Raw genomic sequence first — 26,035 nt, 5'->3', positions numbered from 1 at the left:
GTTGCCATCGAAGTCGACGTCCGATCCATGGTGCATCCCAACGGAGCCCTGAAAAGGAGGCAAACACAGGCCGCATAAAGGGGACAGTGTAACCACCTCTTGGGCTCACGGCGTGCGTCTTTAACAGACATAGACACCCCGCCTCATGTGAATGAGTTCGACGCCATGTGGAGAGCGGTCTTGTCACGGCGATGTGGATGCAATGGCCACCACATCAGATGGGCGTTGTTCGATATCGATAGGATGGGTGCGCGACAAGGAAAGGAAGGATCAGGAAAAATTGCTGGGTAAACACCTCTATTCAGGTATCTACCGTCCTTTTTCAAAAGGACAAAGAGAGGACGCTCTCTCCTGCCATTTCGGCAGCTTTCCGAGGTCTTTTCTGTCTGCTAACTCCATGATATCAGCATATATTACTCGGTAAAGTGTTGTTTCGACGCCCGCCAGTCCCATTGCTCTTTCTGAAAGGGCGAATTACTTACTTGTTTGTGGTTGTTCTTGAGGTTTTACCCTCAGAGGCCGAAGAGACGGAGAAAGACGCCACCCACAAGCACCAACCACCAAACGACGAGCCCCAGCAACACAAGAAACCACACGACGAAAACGTAGGGGTCGGTTTCGTCCGGAAACGAGAACCGCACCCACAACACCACGTAAACGACCGTGATGACGGCCACAACCGGCCAGACAAAAAGCACCACAGCCCAGACGCAAGACAGCACCCAGGGGAGCGCCAGGACGGCCAAGCAGGGGAGGACGACCCGAGACACAAACCACGGCACCGGCATCGTGGTGGTGGTGGTGGAGGAGGCGGCGGCGGAGGAGGAGGAGGAGGCTCGAAAGTGGTGGATTGGGTTCTATTTGGGCTCTTTGTTAGCATCAGACGGCTCCTCAAGGGGGTTTCAGGATTCCATACTGATGAGTGTGGTGTCTGTCGAAAGAGAATTTGTTTGATGATTGATGTTTATGAGACAGACGGCCGAAAGAGAGGAAAGAAAGGAAGAAGAGAATATCGAAAGGGCGCGGGTTAAATTGTCCTTCGTGGGTACAAACACGCCGAGAGACAGGATAAACGCCATCACGAGGCTGAACGCTGCGCAGGACAATTGATGTTGATGATGTATGTTAAAGCGTTAACGCATATTGTGAAGAATCAATCAGGCTCTTTCCACTAGGACCGCAGAGTCAACGAAAGAATCCATCAGCCACCATCCTACCTATTCAGACAAAGACTCCAACAACGGAGGAGAGCTTGTGTCGACGCCTGGTAAGTAGCTAGATGCTCGGACATTCACCAGTCTCCAGATCCTTTACTTGTCTTGCAAATCTCCTGCGTCTTATCCCTTTATTGTCAGTCTCACGAAAAAAAACCTTCCAATGTCGATAGTGAGAAGGGCCAAGAACGATGAGGTCGTGCTCGGGAGCTCGCAGACCTGGCAAGATAGATAATGGCGTTCTTTCAACACGCTCGAAGTGCTCCTTATTGATATCGAAGTCCACGACGTTTGCATCAAGAGAAAGAAACCGCATTTGTTGATGCGTTGGAGCAAGCACCAAGCTGCGCGAGCGAGGTCTCCATGAGACTCGAAGCCGAACAGTTGAAGGGGTCTGGTCTTTGGCGGTCAAAAGATGCGAGCAACATTTCGAGACTCGTTGCGCCAGCTTCGTGCATTGACGTAAACGATTGGGTGTCTGCATGCAAGCTCTGTCGTTGCGGTACAAGGGTTGCAGCCATGATAGCGAATTGCATTGCGAGGAACTCGACTGCCTGGATGTCACTCTCGCAAATGATGAAGGAGGGAATGCGTCAAAGTCCGAAGAAGGATCGTCTTCAACAGACCAAGGCCTGCAATGGTGTCCCATTGTTGACGGCCGTTTTCGAAGCGAAGATTGCATTCCATTCCACTGTTACAGTAGGGAGCATCTCTTCAGTTTCTCTTCTTCGCCCGATGGGCTCTTCGGTTACCCAAAGAAGATCCAGGAGCGAGAACGACGTCAACATTTGTTGTGACTCAGGCAGACAAGATAAATGCGAGTACGTCGCGCCTGACGAGCTCCGCAATATGCGCGCCTGCAGCTGCAATTGGTTCGAGTTCTTTGGTAATCAAACAGACCAGTCACCACTCAGATGACTTGATGGGCGCTGCATCCTCTGGGCTAGCCGTGGCTAATACCAGCCGGCAACAAGCTTTGACGTGTCGAAGCTTGTCCCTGCGTACCCGATACCTGAAGGAGGTTGAGGAGGGTGACTTTCTCGCTCTCTCCCAGCCAAAGAGTTGTGGAAATAGGCATTTCTCAGGCAAATCAACTGGGAGGTCGAGGCGTGCTTGATAGAGGCTGTGCAAGGCTTACTGTGCACGGATTATGACTCCCACAACCACAAATCCCACGCCGATACTCCGTAAATCGAGTCCAGTGTCCAGGCGCGCCTCGGTGTTGCATGATGACCCTTTTCCACCATATCCCGGAGGACTCCATTTTGCGGGACTGTCATACCCATCGCATTGGGAAATGGTCCGGAATACTAGGTATGTAAGAACCCACACAAACAGTTGCTTTGTGACTCTTACGAGCAGGAGCCTGACTTGTTGCTGGCCAATTGTGGCATCTGATTCAACCATCCACTTGTCCTGATCGATTACGGGAATGATGCCGGCCTGTAAGGGAGGGCTGCTTGCAGGTAGGTAACCTGATGGGTAGTTGTAATGCTTGCTGCCTGGCCGCCTCAGGCATATACTAGCACGCCTTTACTCCGAGTCAGCACAAGGCCAGTGAGGTCTATAAAGCTCACGTCCTCGTGGCCTGAGAAATCAGGTTCTCCTCTTCATTGATCTCACAACAAAGCACTACCCAAAAAAGGAAGAAGCCCAACTACAACCATCCTAGACGGGACATTTCGTCTTGAAAGCAGCATCCTCACGAGAAGCTCTAACGCCCGTCACGACGACGACTTCAACCAATCTGTGCCAGGCTCCTCAACACCTACCAATTACAATGGCACCAGACTCTAAGCCCGGAGCGTCCTTCGACGCGGCCTCCATCTCCACCTCCACCTCTTCCATCATGACCGACAAAGAGAAAGCACAGGCAGAGGCACATGCGCAGGCCAACAAGAAACCTTCACTACTCAAGAGAGCCGTCACAGGTACGGTTGGCATATTCCTTTCCTCTACTTCGAAAGTCATAGTCTCTAGTCGCTGACATTTTCCCCGTCTACAGCAATCAAGAACATCGAGCCTCCGGAGCCGAGAATCCCGCCTGGCCGACGTGAGAATATGCCGGCCTGGTCCAGATGATCGCCTCGCAAGCGAACATTGCATATATGCTATAACGCTACACGACTGCACGACTGCACGAATTATCAGACTGCTTCAATGCCAAACGACGGCAGACCGCCGCGGCGAAAGCCAGTGAAAAGTGGGAGACGAAAAAACCCTGCGGCGTCACACACGTGTCTGCCGGGTCCGTCAGCTCAACAAGTGATGCATCAACGCCACCCCGTAATCTAATTTAAAGTTCACATTCAAAGGAGGATCCATGGACGAGAGACAACGAACGAACTGTCAATGTTCAAAGAGACCTGTCACACAGCCGCACCTAGGCCATGGTATAATTGCCGGAATGGAAGTACGATCGCGCCGAATACGTGCCCGAGACATCTGTCTATGGCCTTCATCAGGTGTCATCAAGACGGGACCGGAGTGGGAGTATTGTGGCTGAAAAGCGGATGAGAAGGATATACCATTTCCACTGCGATATTTCATTCACATTGATACTGTACTTTCAGTCTTAAATGTATAGATGCCTATGTTCCATACTGCCCTTGTCTAGCTGCTCGGCAGAACCCCGTCCTTATCAACCCGTACTTTAGATGACCTTACCCTTAGGTGCTATCATATCATATCATATCATGTCATGCCATGTCTTCTAAAAGTCCCGCTTGATCATCTTCCCCTTCTTCACGCACGCAGAAATGCACTCCTCAGGCCCCCAGGTCGACGCCGTCCTCACTGGCGCGACCCGCCCATCGATACCCGCAACGCTCAACCCACCGCCAATGACCGTCCCCGAGATATTCTGCGGCAGACCGAAGAAGGCGTTTGCCAGATCGGTCGTTCCCGTATCGTCCGATTTCAACGCGGAAATGAGCTGCGCGTTCGCACAGCCAATGTTCATCATCGCGTGGACCGACGGATGCGGGAAAATGGTCATCTGTCCCGAGCGTAGAGTCTCGGACACGGTACGCGTGCCATTCTCGGCGATCGTATATGTCATGGTCGTTCCGGAGATGGCGACGACGTAGTTGGTCGCGCGCGGGTGAATGTGTGGTGGGAGCAGGGAGCACGGGCCCAGGTTGAGCATCGCCTTTGCATCAAAGGGGTCAGCGGGACGGTCTGCTTGAAGCGAAGATAAACAAAAAGCTTACCAGCGTCATGCCCTGGCCGACCGTGGCGGGAAAAGTCGCTGCATTGGCATTAATGACGCCACCTGGAGAGACTTGTGTACTTGTCTTGCTTGGTGAAGTCGAAGAGCCAGTCCGAATCGGCTGGGAGCAGGTTCATGCGATCAAGATTGGTATTGGCCATGCGAAGCTTGGCGACCAAGTCAGGATCTTGTCGCTGTTGTTCTTCTGATACACGGGATGGCGTTGTTGTGAGATGAATTGGATCGGTGAAGTCTGGACAAGAACTTGGTGAAGCTTTGAGGCAAGGTGGGCATTGTAGTACTGACTCAAATGAGACATGTTGTTCGTACACAGAGGAATGGAGGAGAAAACGGTCGAGGGATTCGGAGCGGGTGAAGCTCTTAATATACGGCCATTACTGCTCTTCGTCTCGCGTATGAAAGCACTCAGCAAGTACGAAGAGGTAGCTGGGCCATCGAAAGTGTCTCATCGAGCCGTCCTTGGAGGAAGGCCAATGCACTGGGTACAACGTCTGCATCGAATCCAGGATGACCATGCCTACATCGTGCTCCATGTCTCTGCTTCAGCTAACTGGAATGAACACGTAGGGTGAATTGAGCGAGAGGAAGGGAGAAGAGAAACAGAGACGTTGTTGGCCTTTCGGCCCCGTGAAGCGGATCTGCAAGACTGACTGGCGCCTCGGCAATCTGGACTGCCCTCTTCTTCCTCTCTTCATGTCCCGCTTTCTTGTCTTCGTCAACATTGGCGCAGTTCTGTCGCTGTTCATGATGCAATGATTCAGGCCTCCAGGCCTAGCATGTCCTTGAAGCCAAAGACATGAAAACCCATCATGCTTGCTCACTTGTCTGGTCCAGGTGACTGGTATTGGGCCCGCATCGATGCGTCTGGACCGCATGCAATGTTGATTTGTCTAACCTCCAATGACACGGCAGAGCCGTGCTTAGTGCATTATGCAGAACCTTTGTCATCCATGAGCCTCCATGTATAGCCCTCAAGTCGAAGCGGAGTAGGATTTGGCCGTTGGAGGATAGCAGTCAAAACAGCACGACCGTTATCTGTGCCCATGCATGCGCAGACACCCTTTACAACGACCAGGATATTGAACGCCTTCGGGCCGGAAAACACGATTGTCGAATAGGCGTTCTCCGTGCACAGGTCGTGGTCAAAATGTCTCTCCAGGACGGGGGATTCATTGGTGCCGAGTGCCTTCATCATCGACGAGCGTCAAAGTACGCCGTACCTCCAAGGGGCATATGCGGGATGGTTTACCTATCCCCATAAGCAAACCGTCTCGCGACCCACGCAATACCATGTTCAAGGTACTCCTCCCTCGTCACTCCGTACTCTCTCACCACTTCAGGAGACCGGCTGGACATTCTCGCACCACCTAGCCACGTCGATGTAATCGGGTCTTCCATCTTGCGCACACAAACCGCCCATTCCGTCTTGACTCTCATCCGCAGCTCCGCTTCGATGCGCTCGACAAAGCCTGGCATCTTCGCACATCCGCCCACCACGAGCACATTGCTCAGCATCGTCGCTTGGACGAGAGGCGGAAGCACTGAGAGTGACTGCAAAACGATATCTGGGATCCCAGGCTGTTTGGATCCAATGTCGCTCGGCGAAAACAGGACCTCGGGAACGGCAAACCGTTCATTTCCAAGCGTCATGGTGATCTCGGAATCTGCGGCGGTACCGGCGAGGGCAGCTTGTCTGCGTTTCCGTGCTGCAGGGGTCGGATCGTGAGGCCGGCTGAAGCCTTTCAGGATGTGAATGCCATCTGGCAGGACGTAGTCAACTCGAATTTCCTCGGTCGAGGATTTCTGGTCGATATTCATGGCATGATCTGCGTCCCCCTCTTGCCTCTTGGCTGACACCGCTTTCTGATGACCCTTATTGCCGTTCCAAGTCTTTTCCAGATCTTCTTTGAAATCATTGCTGACGTAGCATACTTCCTCTTTAATATCATTGACTATTTTGGTGTCTTGGTGTAGGTCGAAGTGCCGTACAGATATGATCTCTTTCAGCAGGTTAGTCAAGTGCTTCCCTCCACAATCCAGACGTCGGACAGCGCGGTGTAAAGGTCGGCCCTTGAATAGGGGAGTGACTGTGGTGTGGCTGTGGCCACTGTCGATGACGAGAAGGCATTCCATAGGCAATTGCCCCCAGGAATTATTGTCGGGAGAGGCCGCGGACTCTTCAAAGAGACGATGCAGGTCGTTGTAAGCGTTCAAAGACGGGCCTATCCCACGGTCAGTATCTCTTCTGCATCGTAAAATTGTCCCTGGCTAAGCCATACCTACCGAGCACCCTTGCGTAGCCGCCGAATCCCCATTCCTCCATAATGATTTCATCTGCGTTTTTCTGTAGTGCTGGCATGGTATTTGGCGGCTCTGTGAAAATCAAAGTTGTGTCTTCCGGGCTCTTGATCGACAAATCTCTCCCAGTCGTCTTTTCGTCCAAGAACGATTGATCCCAAATCTCTTTCTGTGCTTCCCAGCTCACGACCTGGCCGTTCTCGACTGGCCTGCGGAACAAGGCTTCGCTCCATTGGGTGATTTCTTCGCACTGCGCCCCGATATAAGTTTTCCTGTCGCGACTGCGGACGATGGCGTTAGGGATTATCCGGCAATTCAAGAGCACCTCGTCGTCCGGGGTTGGCTGCGAGGGCGCAAAGCCTGCCTTGATCGTGTAGCCGCCATTGTCGAGGACAAACGTCGTGGAGGGAAGGCCGGGAACGTTGCGGGCGGAAGCCTTAGAAGCGCGTGGCATTATTGTTCTCGTTGATCATGATTTGGCAGGTCCACGACACGAGAGGGTAGTACAACGTGTCTCTGGCATGGACAGCAAGCAGTCCGTGTCCGTGTTCGTGTTGCAGGGACGAAGGAAAACAAAAAGTTCTGGAGCGCAACTTCACGCAAATCCGCCAATCAAATGACGATAGCAGCGATATTTTCCGTCACCACAGCCTCGTGCAGCCTTGCGTCCTTTGTTGGTCACGGTGGCCACGCTCTTGGTCATAGGAGACTGATATAGGGCAAATGAGAACGGTCTGTTAACCCAATACTGGGAGTGAGGCCACTGCAGGCTAGATATATTGTGGTTCTCGAGACAGTCCCATCTAATGTACAGTCTATTCGCGTACAACATGTCCTCGGTCACTAAAGCTCGACCTCGTAGCCTCGCTAGCTTGAGATTCATTGACTGCTGGCTTCAGCTCGTCCGTGATGTTCTTCTCGTCTTTCCATGCAAGAGCGACAAACTTCGTATGACTGCCTCGGGCCACGATTTGATTCTTACTGTTCATGAATTTGACCGTGGTATAGGCCATTGTTTTTCCAACTATGGTCGATCAGCAACGGCCGTCACATCGACCAATATCAGATGGGGTTCCCTACACTTGTCACAAATGACTTCGCCTTTGACCAGATCGCCAATCTTCCCGCCAGCGTTGAGGTAGGTAACGCTCAGATCCGTGGAGACGCCAGTCGAGTAAAGGCCCCGAGAAGCAAGGGCTAGAGAGCCACTCGTATCTACCATCGTGGCTAGAGTAGCACCGTGTAGTATACCCAATCGGTTCGTGTGATGCTTTTCAATGGGAAGTTCGAAGTTGACTTTGCCAGGCTCGGCTGCCGTTATCCGCATCTAACCAGGCCGGCGTCAGAAGATCCCATACCAGTCTTGATGACAAGACTGTGCTGCTTCTTGGCAGATCATGGCATGGTTCGGCACAGCTAGTGCACAGGAAACTTACAGCATCGATCAGTCTATGTCAACTTAGCGAGACTCCTCTCTGGCGGCTCAAGGGGACCTACCGTGGCTCAACTCCAGAAGTTGCCCGAAAGGACTCCCATACCTAAATCTTCAGCTTCGAATCCATATTGAAGCTTCATTGAGAGAGTGGAGACGTACAGAGCGCACAAACTTGAGTGCCGACATGGTCGCTTGCCTCCGATGTTGGTCGGTGAACCCTCACAGATGACCTCTCCAAGCTTCAGGGACACCAGCGTCAATGTGGTGAGGTGTCGACGCCTCGAAACACTTGGTGAGAAGAAAAGGAGTGTAGCTGTGAATAGAATGTATCGAGGAAGGAAATAATGTATTCGGAAAACACTACGCGTTACGCAGAGCCATCATGAGCGAAGGGAAACTATGCCGCATCCGATGACCTCATAGCCGACTACGCAAAGGCACGCCGAGAAGCTTGGAGTACTATCAGGTCTTTTGTAGATCTGGACAGCAATCTGGACAGCAAATCTGAATAGGATTTGAAATTTCCCTGACGCGGCCAGTGGATCAAGATATATGGCCGGAATCACAAATATGGTCGAACCCTCCAAATCCTTCTCTCTGGGCAGCCTCAAATTCCTGCTTGGGCAGCGGTATAGCCATTTGCAAAAGTGCATCATCCGCATAGTATCGCTCCAGATATACGCAGATAGCCAGACCCTGAACAATGGCTCGCGTCGATGCCCACCAAGCCCCACGACAAATCTTCATAAACCAATACGCGAGCATCAGCAATGCCCACGGGTCTCTTGCCCCGAGAAGTTCTTTCCAGGGAGGATCCACGTGGCATATGAAGGCCAGGAATCGGATCCAGGTCGAGTCGGTCAATTCCAGGTCAAGCAGCGAAATGAGATATTGTGCGGTCTTGTGATATGGATTGGTCAGTGCTGCTATTGATCCTTCTCTCTCGCTGCAGAGATGATCGAAGACCGACAGGACACACGCCGGGCCTTTTTCCCGTGACCCGAAATCGCGTTCGTACATTTCGGCAACCGGTCGCCAAACACTGTCACGCCGCAGGGGATTCGTGGCTCTCCATACGACCTTTTTGCCGTCGCTGAGACTCACCCATGACAAGTCACCATCGGCAAGTGGCCAGACATGCTCAATAGACTTGGCTTCGATGGCGAAGAATGTCATTACGCCCAGTAATGATGCCGCGATGAACAAAGCATCTCGATCTTCAGGTCTGATGGGGTGAGAAAGTCTGGTTTGGACACCATTTATGCCCTGGCTCATGTGGTAATTTTCGTCCTCACTCTGACCGGAAATGGCCTTACCCGCCAGGTATCGGTCGTGTTGAGCAGTCATGGATTGGACCAAATGCATGAGAAAGCGATGATTACAGGCCAGGTGCATCATTTCCTTTCGAAAATACCGGGCTGTCGCTTTGTTCCCAACACTAAGAATCGTCCTTGATTGAAACCGGTTCAGCCGGTCCATTTCCTTGAAACCCAAGGCCTTGAAGCTCTCGGAAGGACTACCCACATCTGCATCCAGGTAAATGTTGACCATATTCAGGACGTGCTCGTTTGCTGACAAAGAGAACTTGTCCAGCGTCGAATCGGGGCTGACGCCATCTGCAGCGCCAGAGCATGGCTGGAGATCAGGAATGCTGGTGTTGTAGTTGCATGTCACACCAAAGTCGGTGCATTTGCCGCACATGGGTCTCTTCTCGTCACATTTGATTCGGCGAAGCTTGCAATTGCGGCAGCCAGACCGGGACTTTTTGTGTGTTTTGCGCGTTCGAGCGACAGTCTTGTCGCTGGTGGCAGATTGCGAGGATTGCGAGGATGACTCCACGACGTCCTTCATACCCAGAAGAGTTGGTCAGTACACACCTTTGGTTTGCTTTTATTAGACTTGTAGCAGTTCGAGACGACAAAAGATGAGAATACAAGCCGAGATTGAGGTTAGTAATACTGTATTACACCATCAGAGGGGAATGGGAATGGATGATGCCTTGAAGCAAGACTCGGAGTTAACTACTAACTTAGGGCCGATTGTACCCATAACATTAGGCGAGACCAACCTGCGTTCGCGATGAGAGGCCTACCCCCCGGGCACCTAGCACTGGGTGCCTAACTTAGTAGGGGCACTGACCTCTACTATGTAGTTTGCTCTTGGAGTGGCAACAACGCAATTCACGTGATCAATGCATTTCTATACCTTTTAAAAACGCACCTTTTAGATCTTTTCCACAGAGATCAATCACACCAGGAATATCAAGGCTCTGTTGCTGTACCTTGTGTAGGCACTTCCGTGACGTTCCCGGGTGTCTCGGTGTTTCCCGTTGGAAGAATGACCAGAAAGGCTTAGCGTGCCTTGGCTTTCAAGGTCTTGGCAGTTGCGCCTCTTTCGACTTGCAGCAGTTCCAACCACATCAATCCCTGAGAAGGCCATCTCATGGAGGGCATTCAGACGAAATGGTTTGGAGATTGAGATGACAGGGTCTAACTGTGATCCGTCATCCACCCTTCCCAGACGGCAAGATGTCAGACAGCACGTTACAGTCATGGGAATATCTGGAGACGCTTCCAGGCACCCAGTTCTACCGACTGTACAGAAGTCCAGCATCTGCCCTCGCCATCTTCAGAAAACGCCTGTCTAGCCTGGCAAAGTCGTTTGTCATGATGCTTCTCTACATACCGCGGCCGATGCCAGTCAAGCAGCTGGAAATGTTTGTCAAGGACACCAGCCGTGGTGAACGAGAGCACGCCCTTGACCTGCTTCATCGCTATCACATTTTTCGAGATGTCACTTTCAACTCAACAAAAGCCTATAGCTTGACTCAAGACTTTGCGAGGTCGCTCCGGCGGGCGTTGACTGGTGCAGCTGATAGCAAATCATTCGGGCAAGTCGCCAATGTGCCCGAAAGTCAAAAGGTCACCATACAAGACCTTGACGAATACTCGCGTCAAAGATGGGAAGGTATACTAGGTTACATGGTGGGCTCACCGGCCAATGCCCTCGACACAGAGCAGGCAGCTATCCAACCCTCCTCAGGAGTTATTGAACTCCTCAAAGCTGGCCATCTCATCGAAGTCTCGGGCACGTATAGCCGGGGTCAAGCGGCCAAAATCACCAAAGAGGGGTTCGCTTTTGTGCTCCAAGATATCAATACGCAAATCTGGGCTCTGCTCTTCTTATATGTCGACAATGCAGAGGTCTTTGAAATGGACAAGGTCGACGTCCTATCGTTCCTTTTCTTGGTGTCATCGCTGGAGCTTGGACTGGCTTACTCAACTTCGGCGCTCGACGAAACCCAACAACGGTGCCTCTCTGATCTCGTTTCCTTCGGAATTGTCTTTCAGCCTACTCGCAATGATGGCTCTCCAGTGGACTACTTCTATCCAACTCGCCTTGCCACGACCCTGACATCTGACTCGAGCACAACTCTCTCAGCGACGAATACCACTATAGGCTCGTCTCTGTCGTCGTCTGCTTCTGGTGCGGCGAAAGGTTTCATCATCGTCGAGACAAACTATCGTCTTTACGCCTACACCTCCTCGCCCCTCCAGATTGCCTTGCTGTCACTATTCGTCAATCTCCGCTCGCGCCACCCGAACCTTGTCGCTGGCAAAATGAGCAAGGCTTCCGTTCAACGTGCGGTACAAGCTGGAATTACCGCCGAGCAGATAATTTCCTACCTCACCGCTCATGCTCACCCGCAGATGCGGCGACACGCACAGGCCGAGCAAGCACAACTTCAAGCTCGCAGCACCGACCAGGGGCGCGTGGTCCCTGTTTTGCCAGCCACAATCCTAGACCAGATTCATCTTTGGCAGTTGGAACGTGATAGAATGACCACAACAGCTGGTTTTCTGTTGAAAGATTTCTCGAACAATGCTGACTATGAAGCCCCATGCCGATATGCTGACGAAACTGGGGTCTTGGTCTGGAAGAATGATAAAAAGCGCATGTTCTTCGTGAATCGCATCGAAGGTGTACGACAATTCATGGCGGATAGGAAAGCCAACGCTCAAGGATGACTGATGTCTATCACAGCAGCTCGCTCACGTCCTTATTGTGAATCCCTGCAGTAGTCCAATCTGCTCAAGGACGAATGGCACATTCCAAACAGCTACTCAATCGAATCCTCTGAACATGATCCCAGCAAACCAATAGTCCAGCCTCGGTCCATCGAGAAGACAGCGCGCATAAAGCACATTAGGCTCAATGGTCTTCGATCTTGTGTTCCTCAGACAAATACCGGACTGAGTCAGACAGAACAACCTGGAAACAAACAAAGGACAATTCCATGCGGCTTAGCTGCGGCTCTCGTGTTTGTTCTGCGACCAGTGCCGAGACATATCGACAGCACCTCTCAACAATACTATTCTGAATAGACACTGGTATTGCTGTACACCTCTTCCAGGGACCAAATACCGACGGCCAGCAAGACGCAATAAGCCAGAGCACACTTCCTGATATCATTGTTCGCTCGATTGAACGTCTTTTCCCACTCAGACTCACTCCCTACAATTGTCCTGTCAGAGGCCGTTCCAAAAGCACCCAAGTGCGCCCACGCCCTGAGACTTCTCTTGTGTAAAAGATCTATCCCTCAGTCGACTTAATCACTACATCAGCCTGCTTTCACGACAACCTCTCCACGCATTTCGACGACTAGTGGAGGAGATAGACTGGACATTGTCTTTTGTCGATCTCTGGACTACGCAAAACACCTAGCGTCTGACACAATAAGAAGCCCAGCATGAATGAACAGTGGTCATTCCGCATGTATTCATTGTCTACTTACTTTACAATACCCTCACCCTCATCCACTCACAGCCTCCACTCGCTGCCTTGACTCCCGACATATCCCACACCCGCCCACGGCCTGGATCTTGTCCTTCAGCAACCGCGCATTCGTGACCTTTGGACCTACACTCCTCGAGAATCTGAATTCATCTATCGTGCCTTCATCTTCTCGATCCTTCCTCGCTGCACTGTCCGGCAATAGAGCCTCATCGCCTTCCGCGTCCGGACCATGAAGCAGGTGCGAAACATGATACACATGCCCACATGCAAACCCGATCAGCGTCTCTTTCTCATCCTGGATGAATGACTTTTGACACGATGCGCAGTGGCCTGGCTCAACTTCCCTCTCGGTCTCGGTCACGGCCTCAGTCTTCTCTTCCTCTCCAACATTGTCCGCCTCGCGCACTACATGCGTCTTGTGATGCGGCGGGCGAACTGCGAACTTGATCCCTCTCCGCCTGCCCCTCCTGAGAGTCTCCATCCCGACGGCAACCTCACTGCTCAACACCCTCGCCACGCCGGAGCTGATGCTATCCTGCAGATCGTACTCGCGAAGCATCTTCCTCAGCCCGTCCTTCAGACCTTCCACCTCAAGGCCGGAAGGTATCCGTTTGACCAGCGTGATCGGATCGATAGCCGTCCCAACCTCAGCCAACAACTCCGAGATGAACCGTGGGCGTGACATGCTGTACTCAAGCAAGTCATTCCAGAGGCCTTTGTCGTCCTGCTCCTTCGCGAAGGCGATTGCTTTACTCGCATCCTTCAGTTCATCGATGATCAGGAAAAGCGCCTTTTTCATTTGGCCCGTCTTGCTCAATAGGTATACTAGCTCTTCGATGAAGTGCTTCTTCTCGCATACCTTGACCGCAATTTCGAATGTATATGCTGTAGATGCTTGCAGAAATTCCACGAGCAGCGGACGGTCGTACTCGGCGAAAAGCTCGACAGCAGTGTCTGCAAATTGTTCCACGAGCTGTTTGCCTGCATCTGCCACGAGTGAAGTGGCAAGAGCTGAGTGACCAACACGAGGGCCCTTAGCCGTACTCTCTGTGCCTTCACCCCGCCATAGTGCTCGGAGGTAGAAGTACAGAAAGGGTTTGAAAGTGGTAGTATCGAGTTGCGATACAACTTCGTCAGCCTCGACAGCCCCAGCTGTGGCTTCGTCCACGAGCAACTGGATTGGATCAGAAGATAAGTCGTCCAGTTCGTTTACCGAGGCAGACTTCAATTGACTGGGCGATACCCGGAGCATGACGAAACTCGGGATGTCGTCGCCGATAGCTTCGACAAGATGATGGTCTTTGATAAGTGACAAAGCTGCGTCGGCATCTTGGAGACGGACGTAGCACTTCAATGCCTCATTGTAATGCCCTTCAGCAAGGAACAGCTTGGCCAGGCCTTCTTGGAGCAGCCGCCAGTCTTCCGAGTCTTTTGGAATGGTACCGGCACGAAATTGTTCTTCAATCGCTGTGGTGATACTGCTGATCTCGAATAAATCAGAGGGCCACAAATCAAGCAGTTCTTTGAATCGCGCTCGGTCTGTTTCCACATAATAGCCCAGAATCATCTCATAGATTGACGATGGCAAAGGAGGAGTTAACTCAAGGGTCGGCACATACGGCGATATTTCGTCAAACTTCTGCTTCTTGATGAACAGCCAAATCCAGTGCTCCCACCGAGTCGTCGTGTTGAGCACCTTCGCAGTGACCTCGCCAGCCTCGGCCCAATGGTTGGCATCCGCCAGTTGTTTCAGCCAGAGCTCGCCAATTCTGCGCTTCTCCTTTTCCGCAGCAGAAAACTTGTTTTTGGGTTTTTCTTGAGCTGAGCTGGTAATGGAGGTGGAGTCAGCGAAGAACTCAGCCAACGTCGCTTGCTGGCGAATCTTGTCAGGGCTCGAGAGAGTCCCAGTGGCGGACCTTGCTATCGAGCTCGCTTTTGATGGAATTGGTGGAGTTCCAGCTTCAGGAGACTCGGGGGATGATCCAGCGGCTTCGGGATGTAGGTCGATCAGTTCCCAAGCTTCCTTATAGCGTTTGACACTGATGAGCCACTGCACGCGGTCACTGAGATTGCGTCTCACTGCGGCAATGCAGTCATACGGGCTGAAAATAAATATCTTCATGCCATGTGCAGTCGCCATTTGCGTCCCACTGTCGTAATGGCCGTCGGCTGAGCCGAATCCCGGAATCCAGCTGGTAAGGTAGTTCCTCTCCCTCGTGCTTCCACGTTCAGGACCAGTCGTGCCACTTCTGATACTCTCTGCGCCACTGAAGATCCGATTCGCACCTAGCATCCGTGGTCCGTACATTGTCGCATCCCACATACCTTGCCCAACAGTCTCAACACCAGTGTAGAGACTGGAACCGACTGTAGTCATACCCGAGCCGAGCGTCCCAAGATATCCTTTCTGGGCCATGGCAGCCGGTATACGTACTGGCGGGAGAACGCCCAAGTGGTAATCTGAAGCTGAAAGAGTTTCGTATCTGCTCACTGTGAGAGTATCCGTGTCGACTTCCTCTTTCGTATTAACATTGATTAGGCGTAACTCCGGTTCCAATGCATTGTGCCGTGCACGGCGGCCTTTTTTACCTTCTCCGTTCCCCTGAGACGAGCCGGAGCCCTTTTTCTCCATATATGCTAGTACCAAAAGCAGACTCGGGGTATATAGCGAAATTCCAGATATAGTACAGTCATCAAATCGTATACTGCAGACAGTCAGGCTGATAGATCTTCACCACAAGGGAGATACTCACATCGTAGCGACTTCTGCGCGTCCAATCTTGTGCTCAGCATCACTCTCAGAAGATCCAGGATAGACCTTGATCAGCCAAGCTGAATCACCCCACCCAATCAAGGCTTCTTCCACTTTGGCCTTCTTATGGCCTGGTTGCGAAGGTGCTCCATTGGCGGCCGGGGGAACAGCACCGCTGGCAGGATTATCTTCTTCAGCTTCTAGATTGTCTCGATCGATCCATTCAGCACGTGCTTTCCATACTCCGGCCATGTCTTCCCAACCCGGCCGGCTCGGCCTATCAATGTGGCTCATTCGTTTCCATTCCAGGCCTGATTCACCGCTTTCTAGCTTCAAGTTAGACCTCATAATCTTGATGCCTTGCTCGTTTACCCAGAGGACATATTTCCCGGACAGTGACCACTTGATAGTGCTGATGATGCCTTCTCCACTATGCAAGACTTTGTCCGTTCCGGTATTGGCACCCAAGCCTAGCGATCCAAGCCAACCTGAGGCCGCCGCAGCTGTACCGGTTGTGGTCGCATTCGCACTCTTGCCAGCCTGTCCACCCGTCGTCAAGATCAAGCTTCCAGCTTGCCCTCCAGACAAGTAGTTCCGCTCTGATTTATATTCGGGCGAAAGGGCCACACTCTGCACAGGTCTTCCAAAGTTCCGTAGCTGGACATCTCGAGGGTCGACTAGCGAAGCGATACAGACGTTGCCGTCGATAGAGGAAGTGGCTATGTAGATCTGATTCGAAGGTGTATTCGGCACAGGTGGTAGTTGTGATTGCTGCTTTCCTTTCCCAGCAGGAGAGCCCGTGGGGGACCTGCTCCTGGACAGTGCAGGCTCCAGCGTTGGTTTCGGAGGAGGCTCGGGTCGCAAGATTGATATAGGAGGAATGAGAGGAGATATCGAGATCGCAGATATGCTTGCTGTATGCGCATGGTATACTCGTAGTGGATTGAAGGACGGCAATGAGAAAACGTGCTGTCGATGTCAGCTGGCGTTCGAACAGGGGAGAGAGTGCCATGCAATGTTTCCATTGTGAGTGCCAACGATCTAGAGAGCACGAGTATCAGAAAATGCTCTTGGTCGTCTGAGTCTATGTGCTCTACTTGCCATTTTGTCCCCAGCCACCAGGAACGTACTCGTAGCGTCGCCATTGCGGTATATCGGGCTGACATTCTTCGTCAGAGTCGCATATTTTAACCTTGGCTCTTCTTCCTCCTCATCTTCGTCCTCGTCGTCCTCAGATTCATCCGCGGTCGACTCTGGTTTCGAGGGCTTTTGGGGCGATCTGGTCTCGCTTTGTGGCTTCTCGTCGTCGCCTGACTCAGGCGAGCCATCTCCAGCCGCCATCCAGGTAGGGGTTCAATTAAGATCTCGTCATCTGGACAAGAAGTGCTAGGACACGCCTATGCGGAGCATTGTTTGCAGACGAGACTCCAATGCCAATGACGAGCGCGCCGAGGGAAGGCATCCTGCTCTATGGACTCTACAGTCTGCCGTATCTCCAACTACGGCCAAGTATTAGAGTGATACCAAAAGTCCAGTTAAGGTCCGGATTTCTAGCAATATGCTTTCCAGACCCACGGCGCAATTTGCAAGCCCTACGGCCGTCCTCGATGCGACAGACACTCAGCTTTGGGAGCCACTTTGTCTGCTCGACCTGTCGAAAGACCGGCTACGATGCTCTTCGCCAACCCGGCTTCCGACCTCTCCATGCCTCTCCAATCTTCCAGCGTCCGCGCAGACGAGAATTCTTCTCTTCGAACCCTTCCCTCCTGCGGCAATCTGCACAGCTCACAGATGAGCGCAAAGATGAGGCGAAAGAAGAGACAGCCGTAGCATCGCTGGTACAACAGGCACAAAGAAGGAAAACAACCCGCGCCGCAGGAACCAAGACATCGCTACGAAGAGTTGGCCTTGAAGCACAACGTTCAAAGGCGGGTAACCTGATCCGTTCGGGCGCAAAACCGCAAGATGAGATAGGTACATCGAAGGTCGTCACTGCATACGCTGTTGCCGACCAATTCGACTTGAGTAAAGTCGTCGAGATCTTGCGTGCTAAGGGCTACGAGCCCGACCCTCTCGGCACCGGCTTGTTCCCACAAGTCGTCCACGTCCAAATCCCCATATCTTCCATCTACCGCTCTACGAATCCCAGAGCAATTGACCTTTCGTCGACTGAGGTCGGTGACGCCTTCATATTCCCCTCCGGCACACTTGTAACCTGGGCCCTCCCCGAAGGATTTACTTCGTACTTCGCAACACGCACGCTCCTCCCCGCCGCAGAGAATCCGCACAAAGAACCCATCGAGACAGAAGACCTCGATTACATCGAAGATCCGAACCGCGAGCACAGCCTGATCCGCGGCGATACCATCATCCTGGGCACAAAAAACACCAATCCCGAGCCAAGCAACGACGAACAAGGACACGAAAGTCACTACCAAACCGTCGACACAGTCCTTACGAAAATCGCATTCTCATCGGGCTTCGCGCGGAGCACCAAACTCGCCGTCCTTGAGACGAATTTGTCCACCTACCTCGCATCCACCGCCGATATCCCCGCACTCTTGTCCAAGGGTTCACGTCTGCCCTTCAAGCTGTCCCGTCGCTTCATCCTACGCAAGACAGGCCAACTCCTCCTCCTTCGCGCGCAATTGAACTTGTACTCCGAACTCACGGACTCATTGCCCGATATTTTCTGGGACTCGCGCCACGAACTCAATCTGGAGAACTACTACGACCAGGTCGGCCGGGCGCTGGACGTGGGGATACGGATCAAAGTTCTGAATGAGAAGATGGACTACGCCGCGGAGATTGCGACCGTGCTGAGAGAAAGGCTGAGCGAGAAGCACGGGTTGTTTCTTGAGTGGATGATCATCGTGCTCATCGCCGTGGAGGTAGGGTTCGAAGTCTTGCGGTTATGGAAGGAAGGGTTCTGGGAGGAGGTATGGCAGGACCGGAGGAAAGTGAGAAGGGGCGAGAGCGAGAGGATAATAGAGGAAGAAACTTCATGACCCAAACTTAGCAGTCTTGATGGCAGGACTGTATCCTCCTGCAGGACTGAGACGAGAGCAAGCGATTTGATCTCGGCCTCAACTATGACACGATATAAGGTGACATATGGTAGATAGACACACACAACTCACTTCTTACTTTCTTCCAAGGTGGGCTGGGGCGTGCACCTTCAAACAGCCGGGGCGATAGTGGACACATTAAAGCAGAATAACTAGAATACATAGTCATAACCAGTTGTAAACATAGCAACAGCCGGAATAACCGAGAATCTCACATTGGAGCATAGATGTCTCAATTACCGCCTTCAGCACCATGACACACACTGCCAACGACTGACAACAAGGAACTTTCAGGTGGACCTCACCCGAACATTAACCGACAGCCTTGCGCACAGACAAGGCGGCAAGGTTCAGGGGCAATGCCAGGTCAGTGGTTGTCTGCAATGGTCTCCGGCTGACACAAGACTAGATCCTAGAGTAATGAAATATGGTCGACACAGAAGTGAAAGAGGTCTCTGGTGTGAACGTGAGATGTGTGCTCTGTTGTCAGGGTGATACTACAAGGCCGGGCAGATGGTGCAATCGTATACAAAGACATGTCTTCTACGCCAAAGCACAGAACCGCACAAGAAGGAATGACAACAAGCTATGCAGTGGAGAGGAGAAATGTTTTGAAATGCAATTGATTTCTTGTTAATATCGAGGGTCAAGGAACCTTTCGTTGTGGTCACCTATTGTGACAGGAACCGGATTAAGGTGCAATAGCAATTAGGTCGATCCCTCATCCAACTTGAAGGTGCCTACATCCATGACCACGATCATCCCACCAAACCAAATGGCCTAGCTTGAAAGACACAGTACAGAATGTGGCTGCCCCAATGCAGGTGGGTGACTTTCCTTGATTGTGTCCCATGTTCAAAAGCTCAATGTTTGACCTTGCCTCTTTATGAAAATCTCGATTCTTGAGATGTCAATGTGTGTGCCGTCTCTTTTGCAAATGCGTATGTGTAGCATGTTGAGTTACATGGCAGACATAGCTGCAAAGAGTGTCGGAGTGTGTCTGTTGAGGTATGTGCACTTAGGCCATGACCAAGACAGCCACAAGACCAATGACACCCAGACCAACATGCACACCTGCAGTGCCAGCAACATTAGCGTTGGGGGCAGGTGGAGTTGTTGAGGTGCTTGGAGTGACTCCAGCACTGGAAGTACTGAGAGTCAAGGCACTGGTCTCGGTTGTGGTTGAAGATGTGGTCTCAGTGACACCAGTACTGCCAGGAGGAGTGACTGCGTTGGTAGTCTCTGGTGGTGGTGGGGTGCCAGTGTTGGTGCCAACCTCTGGAGTGGTAGTGGCCATAGTGGAAGTCTTAGTGTTGGTGGCCGGAACTTCTGGAGTCGCAGTCGCAGTTAGAGTTTCTGGAGTAGCAACGGTGTCGGTGGTGGACGACTCCGGTGGAACAACAGGAGTAGAGGCCAAGGTGGGAGTAGACGGAACCTCAGGGGTGGGGGTCGGGGTTGAAAAGACAGTCGACATGATGACGGTGGTGGTTGGTGGGCCTGCATAGGACTCGACGGTGTAACCGCAGTCAGCAGTAGTGGTGACGGTAACGGTGTCTGGGAAACAAAAGATCAACGTTAGCGACCAAAAATTGGTGAGAGGAGTTCTTGACATACCGCGAGGGACGAGATTGACGATAGCCTTGATTTCACCAGCTGGAATTCCGCGAGCTGCAGAAATCAGTCAGTGTGTGAATTTCAAAAACATGTCAATTTGGATGTTCACCCTTCAAGGCAGCGACGACTTTTTCATTGCCACCAGTGACCATGTCGTTAGGACCATTGTAAATGGCAGTGGCTACCTTTGGATTAGCCAAACACGACGAAAGATGAGTTGTCGCAGCCTCACCAGAGCCAACAGCACCGAAAGCCATGGTGGCAAGTGCGAAGATATTGGTGAACTTCATTGTGAAGATCTTGAGATGTTGAGAGGAAGAGACTGAGTGTGTTTAGAAGGTGTTGAGTAAGAGGTGATGATGGGTATCCAAGTTCTGTTGAAGCTGGATCCAAAAGCGAGAGTGAGAGAGTGAGTTGATGGGTAGAGAAGAGGTAAGAGTTCAAATTTGCGTGAGACAGTTTGGAGGGAGGTTTTTGTAGTCTGGAAGAAGTGCTCCGTGGCTCCCACTAAACCGCCTTGGGCGTCTCGATCTGGTGAATTGCTCTGATTGATCCAGGCAACGAAGGGAAAGAGCGATCTAGAGCTTGGCAACGCTGGTCCGGCAGACTGCTGTTTGCTGAGGTTGAGTGTGGTGATTGATCTGAAGGTCGCGCAAGTCCTTTGGCTGATCAGTTTCATCCACAATGCAGGCACCCGACCCTGGTGTGATTGATGGCCGCAAACAGTGAAGCTTTGCACCAGAGGCTGTGAAAGTGATTCACTGATCGCTCTGTCTGTTGATCTCGGGGGGAAGCAATCCCTACCTCTGTTATTGTACCTTAAAGCAGAGAAGTCTTTCCTGCATAGTTGATTCTCTCTCTCAACTGACCAAATTTGGGAGGCTGGAAGCCCAGCGTTTCGGCTACCTGCGCAGTCTCAACTCACACTTTCAACAGGCTTTGCCAGATCTGTCACACTATTCGGCAGCCTTCTACGCTCATTCTTGCACAGACTTACACGGCTTCTGGATGTCTTTGTCAAATTACAGTGAACGTTGTGAAACACAAGCACGGATGATTCTACGAGGAGGACCATGGAGGAACTCAGTTTGGGAGCAGATTCGTAGCGGCGGGTATAGCCGAAGCCGCTAAACCTAGACAGTCGACAGCTTTTCAAGGCACCGTCTTCGGCTAAACAGCGGATAATAAGTCTGGGGGAGATTGCGCATTTCATCTCGCTGCCGCCGTTACATCTGTCGTCCCCAAAGCCAAGAGACAAACATGAATGGAACCCTTTGAAAGCTCCAGAGGGCCCCTCGAAAGCTGATACAGCACTTTGCGCTGTGACTGGAAGAAACTTCTTCTAGGATAACCCAAGGGTATTCGCGTGTATGCACCCTTTCTCCTCCTTGACCATTGGCATCTTCGTCGCTGGCTACATCACCGCCCGTTGGGACCTCGTTACAAGGCTCTACGAACTAGCTGTATTTGCTTGGGATCACGGTGTTGTTGTAGGTTGCGCCCATAGTGTAGGGCAATCACACTGATTTGCGTGCGCAGGCTCGAGCGACGAGAGGCTTCGCAATCATCACCCTGATTTTCATCGTCATTGCCATTCCTCTAGACCGCCTGGCCGCCCACGAAGGAACTGTTGTGAGTTGGATCATTTGTCAAGAGATGCAAGGCTGAACAGAAAATAGCACCCACGTTTACCGGCGCATGGAATTTCGGCACGGGAGCAGCTACGCCGACGAGGTTCTTTCTGAGCCTTGACACAATGCTATTATGGTCGCGAATAACGATGGCATGCTACGAATATTCTGGCCGAACAACCTCACTCGGACAACCACACCCGGTGTGATAGTGGGCTGGAGGAATTCAGATCTCGATTTGTTTGTTATAACAGTCCTGGAAGATGTCGAGGTACGCCAGCAAGAGCAGAATTTTGAAACAAAGATCTGACGAGCGCAGGTTCGTAGTGTCGAGGCAGCTCTACGCATGGGTACCCTTTTTCGACACAGCCCGTACCCTGTTGTGCGGATATTTCAATTATGCGACCGATCGAATATGCACGTTTTGGGTACGCTGAACCATCCAGATCTACCGGACAGTTTTGAACCCACCAGAATTTGCGCCTTCACCATTCCCGGAGCGAAAAGGCCATACATTTATTGTCCACCAAGTGCAGATCTGTCTGTGCAGATAGTCCTCTTCGATCCTCCGAACCCTACTCAGATGCAATACATGTCTCTCGAGCCGATCTCCCTTGCGCTCGGCCGTGGGGCTCAAGGACCAAGCTACGCTGCAGATGAGGTGGAACTGCAAGAAGAGCGACGTAGGGTTGACCAATTGGTTGCTAAACTTCGGTTTCATACCGTGGTGAAACGTGCGCCGACCAAAAAGGAGCTGGCCCTCACGTCTATCCTCCGACAGATGAATTGTGCACAGGAGGTGGCGGATCTCCTTCAAAAGAACACGCCTCTCGTTGGACCGCGTAGGAAAAGAAGCCTGTCAGTCAGTGAGCGAGTGGTCGAATCTGCGCAATCGCTCTACGCATTTGCGGCCGTGTCGATTTGGACTTTGTTCATGACGTACGCGTTTCCGACATTGTTGTATCTTTTCAAGGTTGCCATCATCGGCCACCGAATGCTTGCCGAAGGGGTCTTGCAAATACTCGAATGGCCTTTGCCGTTGAAGAGGTTCCAGTTGCCAGAAAGTCGCCAGCCTGTGAACGGCAGATTTGCCCTCAAGGACATCTCGGCTTGCTGCCAGCAAGTCCATTTGCGGCTTCAACAGTTCTCATACTATCCAACCCAATATTCCTTCCTCAGGCGACGCCATGCCCCCTGGTCATCATTTCCCACCACGAACAGCGACTATATTCGTTTCTATAACTCTCTTTGGCTAGTCGCCAACGACGTTATCATAGGCATAGCGCTGGGGAGTTTTCTGAGCGACAATGCAGCAGCGACGGCCCAATTTCTCGGCACCATTCTTGATGACTATACGATCGAAGGGCTTAAGAGCATGATCAGATGGCTCATGTCGTATCCTGGTGGTCTGAAACTGAACACCGAACTCGCCGCGTTTATGGGTGATTTGTTTTTGTGGGTCATTGAATATTGGTCTTCGACCACGGTGATGCTGATTCTCCCACGATTACCTATGATCGTATACTTGATCGGCTGTTCCTCGTTTGCTGGAGCCAGTATGCCTATCGCCATTTTCTCGGACCTGCTGAGCTTGACAACGATCCACATTTACTCTTTCTACATTGCTAGTGCACGCATCTTCAACTGGCAGCTCACCATCATCGTCAGCTTGTTCCATCTGTTCCGAGGCAAGAAACGAAATGTTCTTCGCAATCGCATTGATAATTGCGACTACGACCTGGATCAGCTTTTACTTGGTACAATCTTGTTTACGCTGTTATTCTTCTTGCTACCAACTGTTGTGGTATTCTATCTCACCTTCGCTCTCGCACGGATGACAATCATATCGTTGAAGGCGACCTTGGACACTTGCTTGGCCTGTCTTAACCACTTTCCATTGTTTGCTTTGATGCTCAGGATCAAGGACAGCAAGAGACTGCCTGGCGGTGTCCACTTTCAGCTTCTGGATAATGTACAGTTTCAACTGCCTTCCCAGGGTGGGATGGAGAACTTTGAGCACAAACCAGGAGAAGATGGTGCCGAAGAAGAGCAGGAGAGTCTCTCCACCAGCGTGGCCTACATTCGTCTCTCGTCGACGCCGCTGTCGCTGCGACAGATCTTTGAGCAGTATTTCCAGCTATGGGCACGAATTCGCCAACATTATTTGTCACCTAAGGTGGTTTTCAGACTTCTGACCGGGCGCTTTGTGCCGCCGCTTGGTAGGAGCGAGATGTATGGGCTACAATATTCTGTCCTACCTCGAGAGCGAGCGACGGTATCTGAGGTATGGAAAAGCTTGAGTAAGACGCAAGCAACCCAGGCAAATCGTGCTGTTGGAAACCCACGAAACCGGACCTCCGCAATGGAAGCATCTGGGAGAGCAATAAGCAAACAATGGAAATGACCATTTGCTCATTTCGATTTTCGATTTTCTCGTTCCTTTGATTGATACGTCTTCATGTTATTTCCTTTGAAATCCTGGGCCATCGAAGACATCCCGTGCTTACGTCACCACGCTTAGCTTCTCCAAAGACCTTTCCCACTGTTCCATCTCAAACTCATTATCAACCTGTTCGATATAATCTCACACTCAAGGCAACATACTCCGATCAATTTATTCCGGCTGCTGCATAGTGCTCCTCCGTGTCCACTTCTTATCATGCCCAAATGTCCGAACTGTGGCGGCCGGGTCGATCTGACCAAAGATGGAGACTGGGGTCATTGTGCTGATTGTACGAGATACTACAGTCTCACAATGGATCTCACAATGTACTGATTCAAAGTCCAGGCAACAACGTAGGAAGATTGACCTTTCCAGGATTCGATACTAGACTGAATGACCGTAGATAATTGAGATCAAGAAGGACGATAAGGAGCAAGAGACGGCACAAGGATCGGGCTCGTCCTCTGAAGTCAAGCGATGAAATGGAGTGAGGATGAGGTAGAGAGGAGGTAAAGATGGGGTGGTCTTTCCTGTCGTGTTCACGAGAATGAGATCTTGCCTCGAGCTTGACCAGACCTTGGTTACTCCTTCCTTGATCAAGTATTCTTCTCTAGGCCGTTCCCTTCCAGCTCCAACACCTTCTCAGCACTTCATCAAGAGCTCAATCAGTGACAGCATCAACTGTGCTTGCTTTTCATTCTCGTCTTCTAGTTGCTTACCTTTGCCGGTAGTGCCCTCGATCCAACAACAACAAGCATGAAGTTCTTCCTCACAGCCCTGCTCGTGGCTCCCACTGTCATATACCTCACCACCACCAGCAGTGCTGCCCCAGCCCACGGTTCCACTGAAGTCAACAACATCGCTTTTCATGCCGCCTTCACCGCAGAAGTCCAGAATGATTCAATGACCTCTATGTCTCCGACTAAATGGGCTTGGGTAGTCCTGTGCCTGACCGATGACCGTAATTTCATAAAACGCTGCTCAAACGCTGCTCAAACGCTGCTCCAACGCTGCTCCACCAGTACAAGTGGTACCTCCAACACTGAAAAGAGACCAGGGCACTGGTCCGGCGGCTGAAGACAATGCCAGAGTCGACAAACCATTGCAGCCTCGCAACGAGACGCAGGAAGACTCCATGAACTACTACAACCTGTACACTTCCAATTGTCGCAGCATATGCTCATGTGAGGACAACGGCGATTTGTCTTGCACCTCATACGGCAGTAAGCTCTGTGCCTTGGCTCTGCACATTTTCGTATGGCTGAAAAGCATTTACAGATTGTACTGCTGGTGATGTTAACGTGAACTGTGTCGAGTAAGTGTTGCTCCACGCCACCACCCACTGGATACTCGAGCTGACGATTCCGCCAGCCGCGGCCACTGTCAATGTGCGTTCAGAGAAGTTATGTCGGGCAATACGGCGCGACTTCTCAATGGTGCTGCCATCAATGGAGGATCCCAATATGCAGGAACCAACTGGAAGCGAGGCGTGGACAATCAGCTCGACACTGAGTGACGATTTGATGCTAGTTGTCTCATCAGAAGTCTGAT

At 51.7% G+C, this 26,035-nt stretch overlaps 11 protein-coding genes across 16 annotated transcripts; 5 read left to right on the top strand and 6 right to left on the bottom strand.

Moving 5' to 3' along the window:
• Positions 1-2,994: 2,994 nt before the first annotated feature.
• On the top strand, positions 2,995-3,296 carry PV05_06364 (uncharacterized protein; the record flags this gene model as incomplete). The annotated part of the gene is made up of 2 exons (XM_013459094.1): positions 2,995-3,145; positions 3,220-3,296. The coding sequence occupies 2 exons, from the start codon at positions 2,995-2,997 to the stop codon at positions 3,294-3,296; spliced, it is 228 nt and encodes a 75-aa protein (XP_013314548.1).
• Positions 3,297-3,927: 631 nt separating this feature from the next.
• PV05_06363 (uncharacterized protein) lies at positions 3,928-4,744 on the bottom strand (the record flags this gene model as incomplete). The annotated part of the gene is made up of 2 exons (XM_013459093.1): positions 3,928-4,394; positions 4,732-4,744. The coding sequence occupies 2 exons, from the start codon at positions 4,742-4,744 to the stop codon at positions 3,928-3,930; spliced, it is 480 nt and encodes a 159-aa protein (XP_013314547.1).
• A 947-nt stretch (positions 4,745-5,691) lies between these two features.
• Positions 5,692-7,198, bottom strand: PV05_06362 (uncharacterized protein; the record flags this gene model as incomplete). The annotated part of the gene is made up of 2 exons (XM_013459092.1): positions 5,692-6,668; positions 6,730-7,198. 2 exons carry the CDS (start codon positions 7,196-7,198, stop codon positions 5,692-5,694), a joined length of 1,446 nt encoding a protein of 481 aa, XP_013314546.1.
• A 299-nt stretch (positions 7,199-7,497) lies between these two features.
• On the bottom strand, positions 7,498-8,504 carry PV05_06361. Of its 2 annotated transcripts, XM_013459091.1 has the most exons (5): positions 8,339-8,504; positions 8,242-8,282; positions 8,181-8,193; positions 7,825-8,071; positions 7,498-7,768 (listed from the first exon to the last, which is right to left on the bottom strand). In XM_013459091.1, the coding sequence occupies exons 1-5, from the start codon at positions 8,363-8,365 to the stop codon at positions 7,560-7,562; spliced, it is 537 nt and encodes a 178-aa protein (XP_013314545.1). In that variant the 5' UTR covers positions 8,366-8,504; the 3' UTR covers positions 7,498-7,559. The 2 variants fall into 2 exon arrangements, with proteins under 2 accessions (XP_013314545.1, XP_013314544.1); XM_013459090.1 differs by having other exon boundaries at positions 7,825-8,193.
• Positions 8,505-8,722: 218 nt separating this feature from the next.
• Positions 8,723-10,030, bottom strand: PV05_06360 (uncharacterized protein; the record flags this gene model as incomplete). Its single annotated transcript, XM_013459089.1, has 1 exon — positions 8,723-10,030. One exon carries the CDS (start codon positions 10,028-10,030, stop codon positions 8,723-8,725), a length of 1,308 nt encoding a protein of 435 aa, XP_013314543.1.
• A 582-nt stretch (positions 10,031-10,612) lies between these two features.
• On the top strand, positions 10,613-12,940 carry PV05_06359 (uncharacterized protein). The gene has a single exon (XM_013459088.1). The coding sequence runs from the start codon at positions 10,708-10,710 to the stop codon at positions 12,205-12,207; it is 1,500 nt and encodes a 499-aa protein (XP_013314542.1). The 5' UTR covers positions 10,613-10,707; the 3' UTR covers positions 12,208-12,940.
• Positions 12,941-12,944: 4 nt separating this feature from the next.
• PV05_06358 lies at positions 12,945-17,140 on the bottom strand. 4 transcript variants are annotated; one of them, XM_013459087.1, is made up of 4 exons: positions 16,830-17,140; positions 16,743-16,769; positions 15,730-16,697; positions 12,945-15,681 (listed from the first exon to the last, which is right to left on the bottom strand). In XM_013459087.1, the coding sequence occupies exons 1-4, from the start codon at positions 17,067-17,069 to the stop codon at positions 12,993-12,995; spliced, it is 3,924 nt and encodes a 1,307-aa protein (XP_013314541.1). In that variant the 5' UTR covers positions 17,070-17,140; the 3' UTR covers positions 12,945-12,992. The 4 variants fall into 4 exon arrangements, with proteins under 4 accessions (XP_013314541.1, XP_013314538.1, XP_013314539.1 ...); XM_013459084.1 differs by having other exon boundaries at positions 16,743-17,140; XM_013459085.1 differs by having other exon boundaries at positions 15,730-16,769.
• A 159-nt stretch (positions 17,141-17,299) lies between these two features.
• Positions 17,300-19,017, top strand: PV05_06357 (uncharacterized protein). Its single transcript, XM_013459083.1, has one exon. The coding sequence runs from the start codon at positions 17,336-17,338 to the stop codon at positions 18,734-18,736; it is 1,401 nt and encodes a 466-aa protein (XP_013314537.1). The 5' UTR covers positions 17,300-17,335; the 3' UTR covers positions 18,737-19,017.
• Positions 19,018-19,416: 399 nt separating this feature from the next.
• Positions 19,417-21,453, bottom strand: PV05_06356. 2 transcript variants are annotated; one of them, XM_013459081.1, is made up of 5 exons: positions 21,215-21,453; positions 20,643-21,069; positions 20,520-20,591; positions 20,411-20,464; positions 19,417-20,350 (listed from the first exon to the last, which is right to left on the bottom strand). In XM_013459081.1, exons 2-5 carry the CDS (start codon positions 20,698-20,700, stop codon positions 19,815-19,817), a joined length of 720 nt encoding a protein of 239 aa, XP_013314535.1. In that variant the 5' UTR covers positions 20,701-21,069; positions 21,215-21,453; the 3' UTR covers positions 19,417-19,814. The 2 variants fall into 2 exon arrangements, with proteins under 2 accessions (XP_013314535.1, XP_013314536.1); XM_013459082.1 differs by having other exon boundaries at positions 20,643-21,453.
• Positions 21,454-21,663: 210 nt separating this feature from the next.
• On the top strand, positions 21,664-24,452 carry PV05_06355 (uncharacterized protein). Its single transcript, XM_013459080.1, has 4 exons — positions 21,664-21,900; positions 21,950-22,042; positions 22,090-22,312; positions 22,361-24,452. Exons 3-4 carry the CDS (start codon positions 22,175-22,177, stop codon positions 24,443-24,445), a joined length of 2,223 nt encoding a protein of 740 aa, XP_013314534.1. The 5' UTR covers positions 21,664-21,900; positions 21,950-22,042; positions 22,090-22,174; the 3' UTR covers positions 24,446-24,452.
• A 788-nt stretch (positions 24,453-25,240) lies between these two features.
• On the top strand, positions 25,241-26,000 carry PV05_06354 (uncharacterized protein; the record flags this gene model as incomplete). Its single annotated transcript, XM_013459079.1, has 4 exons — positions 25,241-25,445; positions 25,507-25,707; positions 25,763-25,799; positions 25,856-26,000. The coding sequence occupies 4 exons, from the start codon at positions 25,241-25,243 to the stop codon at positions 25,998-26,000; spliced, it is 588 nt and encodes a 195-aa protein (XP_013314533.1).
• Positions 26,001-26,035: the final 35 nt, after the last annotated feature.

The sequence above is a fragment of the Exophiala xenobiotica genome, assembly GCF_000835505.1.
Source record: "Exophiala xenobiotica strain CBS 118157 unplaced genomic scaffold supercont1.4, whole genome shotgun sequence".
Taxonomy (NCBI): domain Eukaryota; kingdom Fungi; phylum Ascomycota; class Eurotiomycetes; order Chaetothyriales; family Herpotrichiellaceae; genus Exophiala; species Exophiala xenobiotica.
The sequence above is the reverse complement of the archived record's forward strand: the minus strand, read 5'-3'. Positions and strand labels throughout refer to the sequence as shown.

Excerpts from the sequence above, each read along its gene's own strand:
- PV05_06361 (XM_013459091.1), bottom strand. The coding sequence starts at position 8,365 with ATGTCGGCACTCAAGTTTGTGCGCTCT. Across the intron at positions 8,283-8,338 it reads CACTCAAGTTTGTGCGCTCT|GTATGGGAGTCCTTTCGGGC; the intron begins GTACGTCTCCAC and ends CTGAAGATTTAG. Across the intron at positions 7,769-7,824 it reads CGAAGTCATTTGTGACAAGT|TTGGAAAAACAATGGCCTAT; the intron begins GTAGGGAACCCC and ends GATCGACCATAG.
- PV05_06359 (XM_013459088.1), top strand. The coding sequence starts at position 10,708 with ATGTCAGACAGCACGTTACAGTCATGGGAATATCTGGAGACGCTTCCA.
- PV05_06358 (XM_013459087.1), bottom strand. The coding sequence starts at position 17,069 with ATGGCGGCTGGAGATGGCTCGCCTGAGTCAGGCGACGACGAGAAGCCA. Across the intron at positions 16,698-16,742 it reads GCACTCACAATGGAAACATT|CACGTTTTCTCATTGCCGTC; the intron begins GCATGGCACTCT and ends TGACATCGACAG. Across the intron at positions 15,682-15,729 it reads CGCGCAGAAGTCGCTACGAT|TATACGATTTGATGACTGTA; the intron begins GTGAGTATCTCC and ends GACTGTCTGCAG.
- PV05_06357 (XM_013459083.1), top strand. The coding sequence starts at position 17,336 with ATGCGACAGACACTCAGCTTTGGGAGCCACTTTGTCTGCTCGACCTGT.
- PV05_06356 (XM_013459082.1), bottom strand. The coding sequence starts at position 20,700 with ATGAAGTTCACCAATATCTTCGCACTTGCCACCATGGCTTTCGGTGCT. Across the intron at positions 20,592-20,642 it reads TTTCGGTGCTGTTGGCTCTG|CCACTGCCATTTACAATGGT; the intron begins GTGAGGCTGCGA and ends ATCCAAAGGTAG. Across the intron at positions 20,351-20,410 it reads CGTCAATCTCGTCCCTCGCG|ACACCGTTACCGTCACCACT; the intron begins GTATGTCAAGAA and ends TTTGTTTCCCAG.
- PV05_06355 (XM_013459080.1), top strand. The coding sequence starts at position 22,175 with ATGGTCGCGAATAACGATGGCATGCTACGAATATTCTGGCCGAACAAC. Across the intron at positions 22,313-22,360 it reads CAGTCCTGGAAGATGTCGAG|GTTCGTAGTGTCGAGGCAGC; the intron begins GTACGCCAGCAA and ends TGACGAGCGCAG.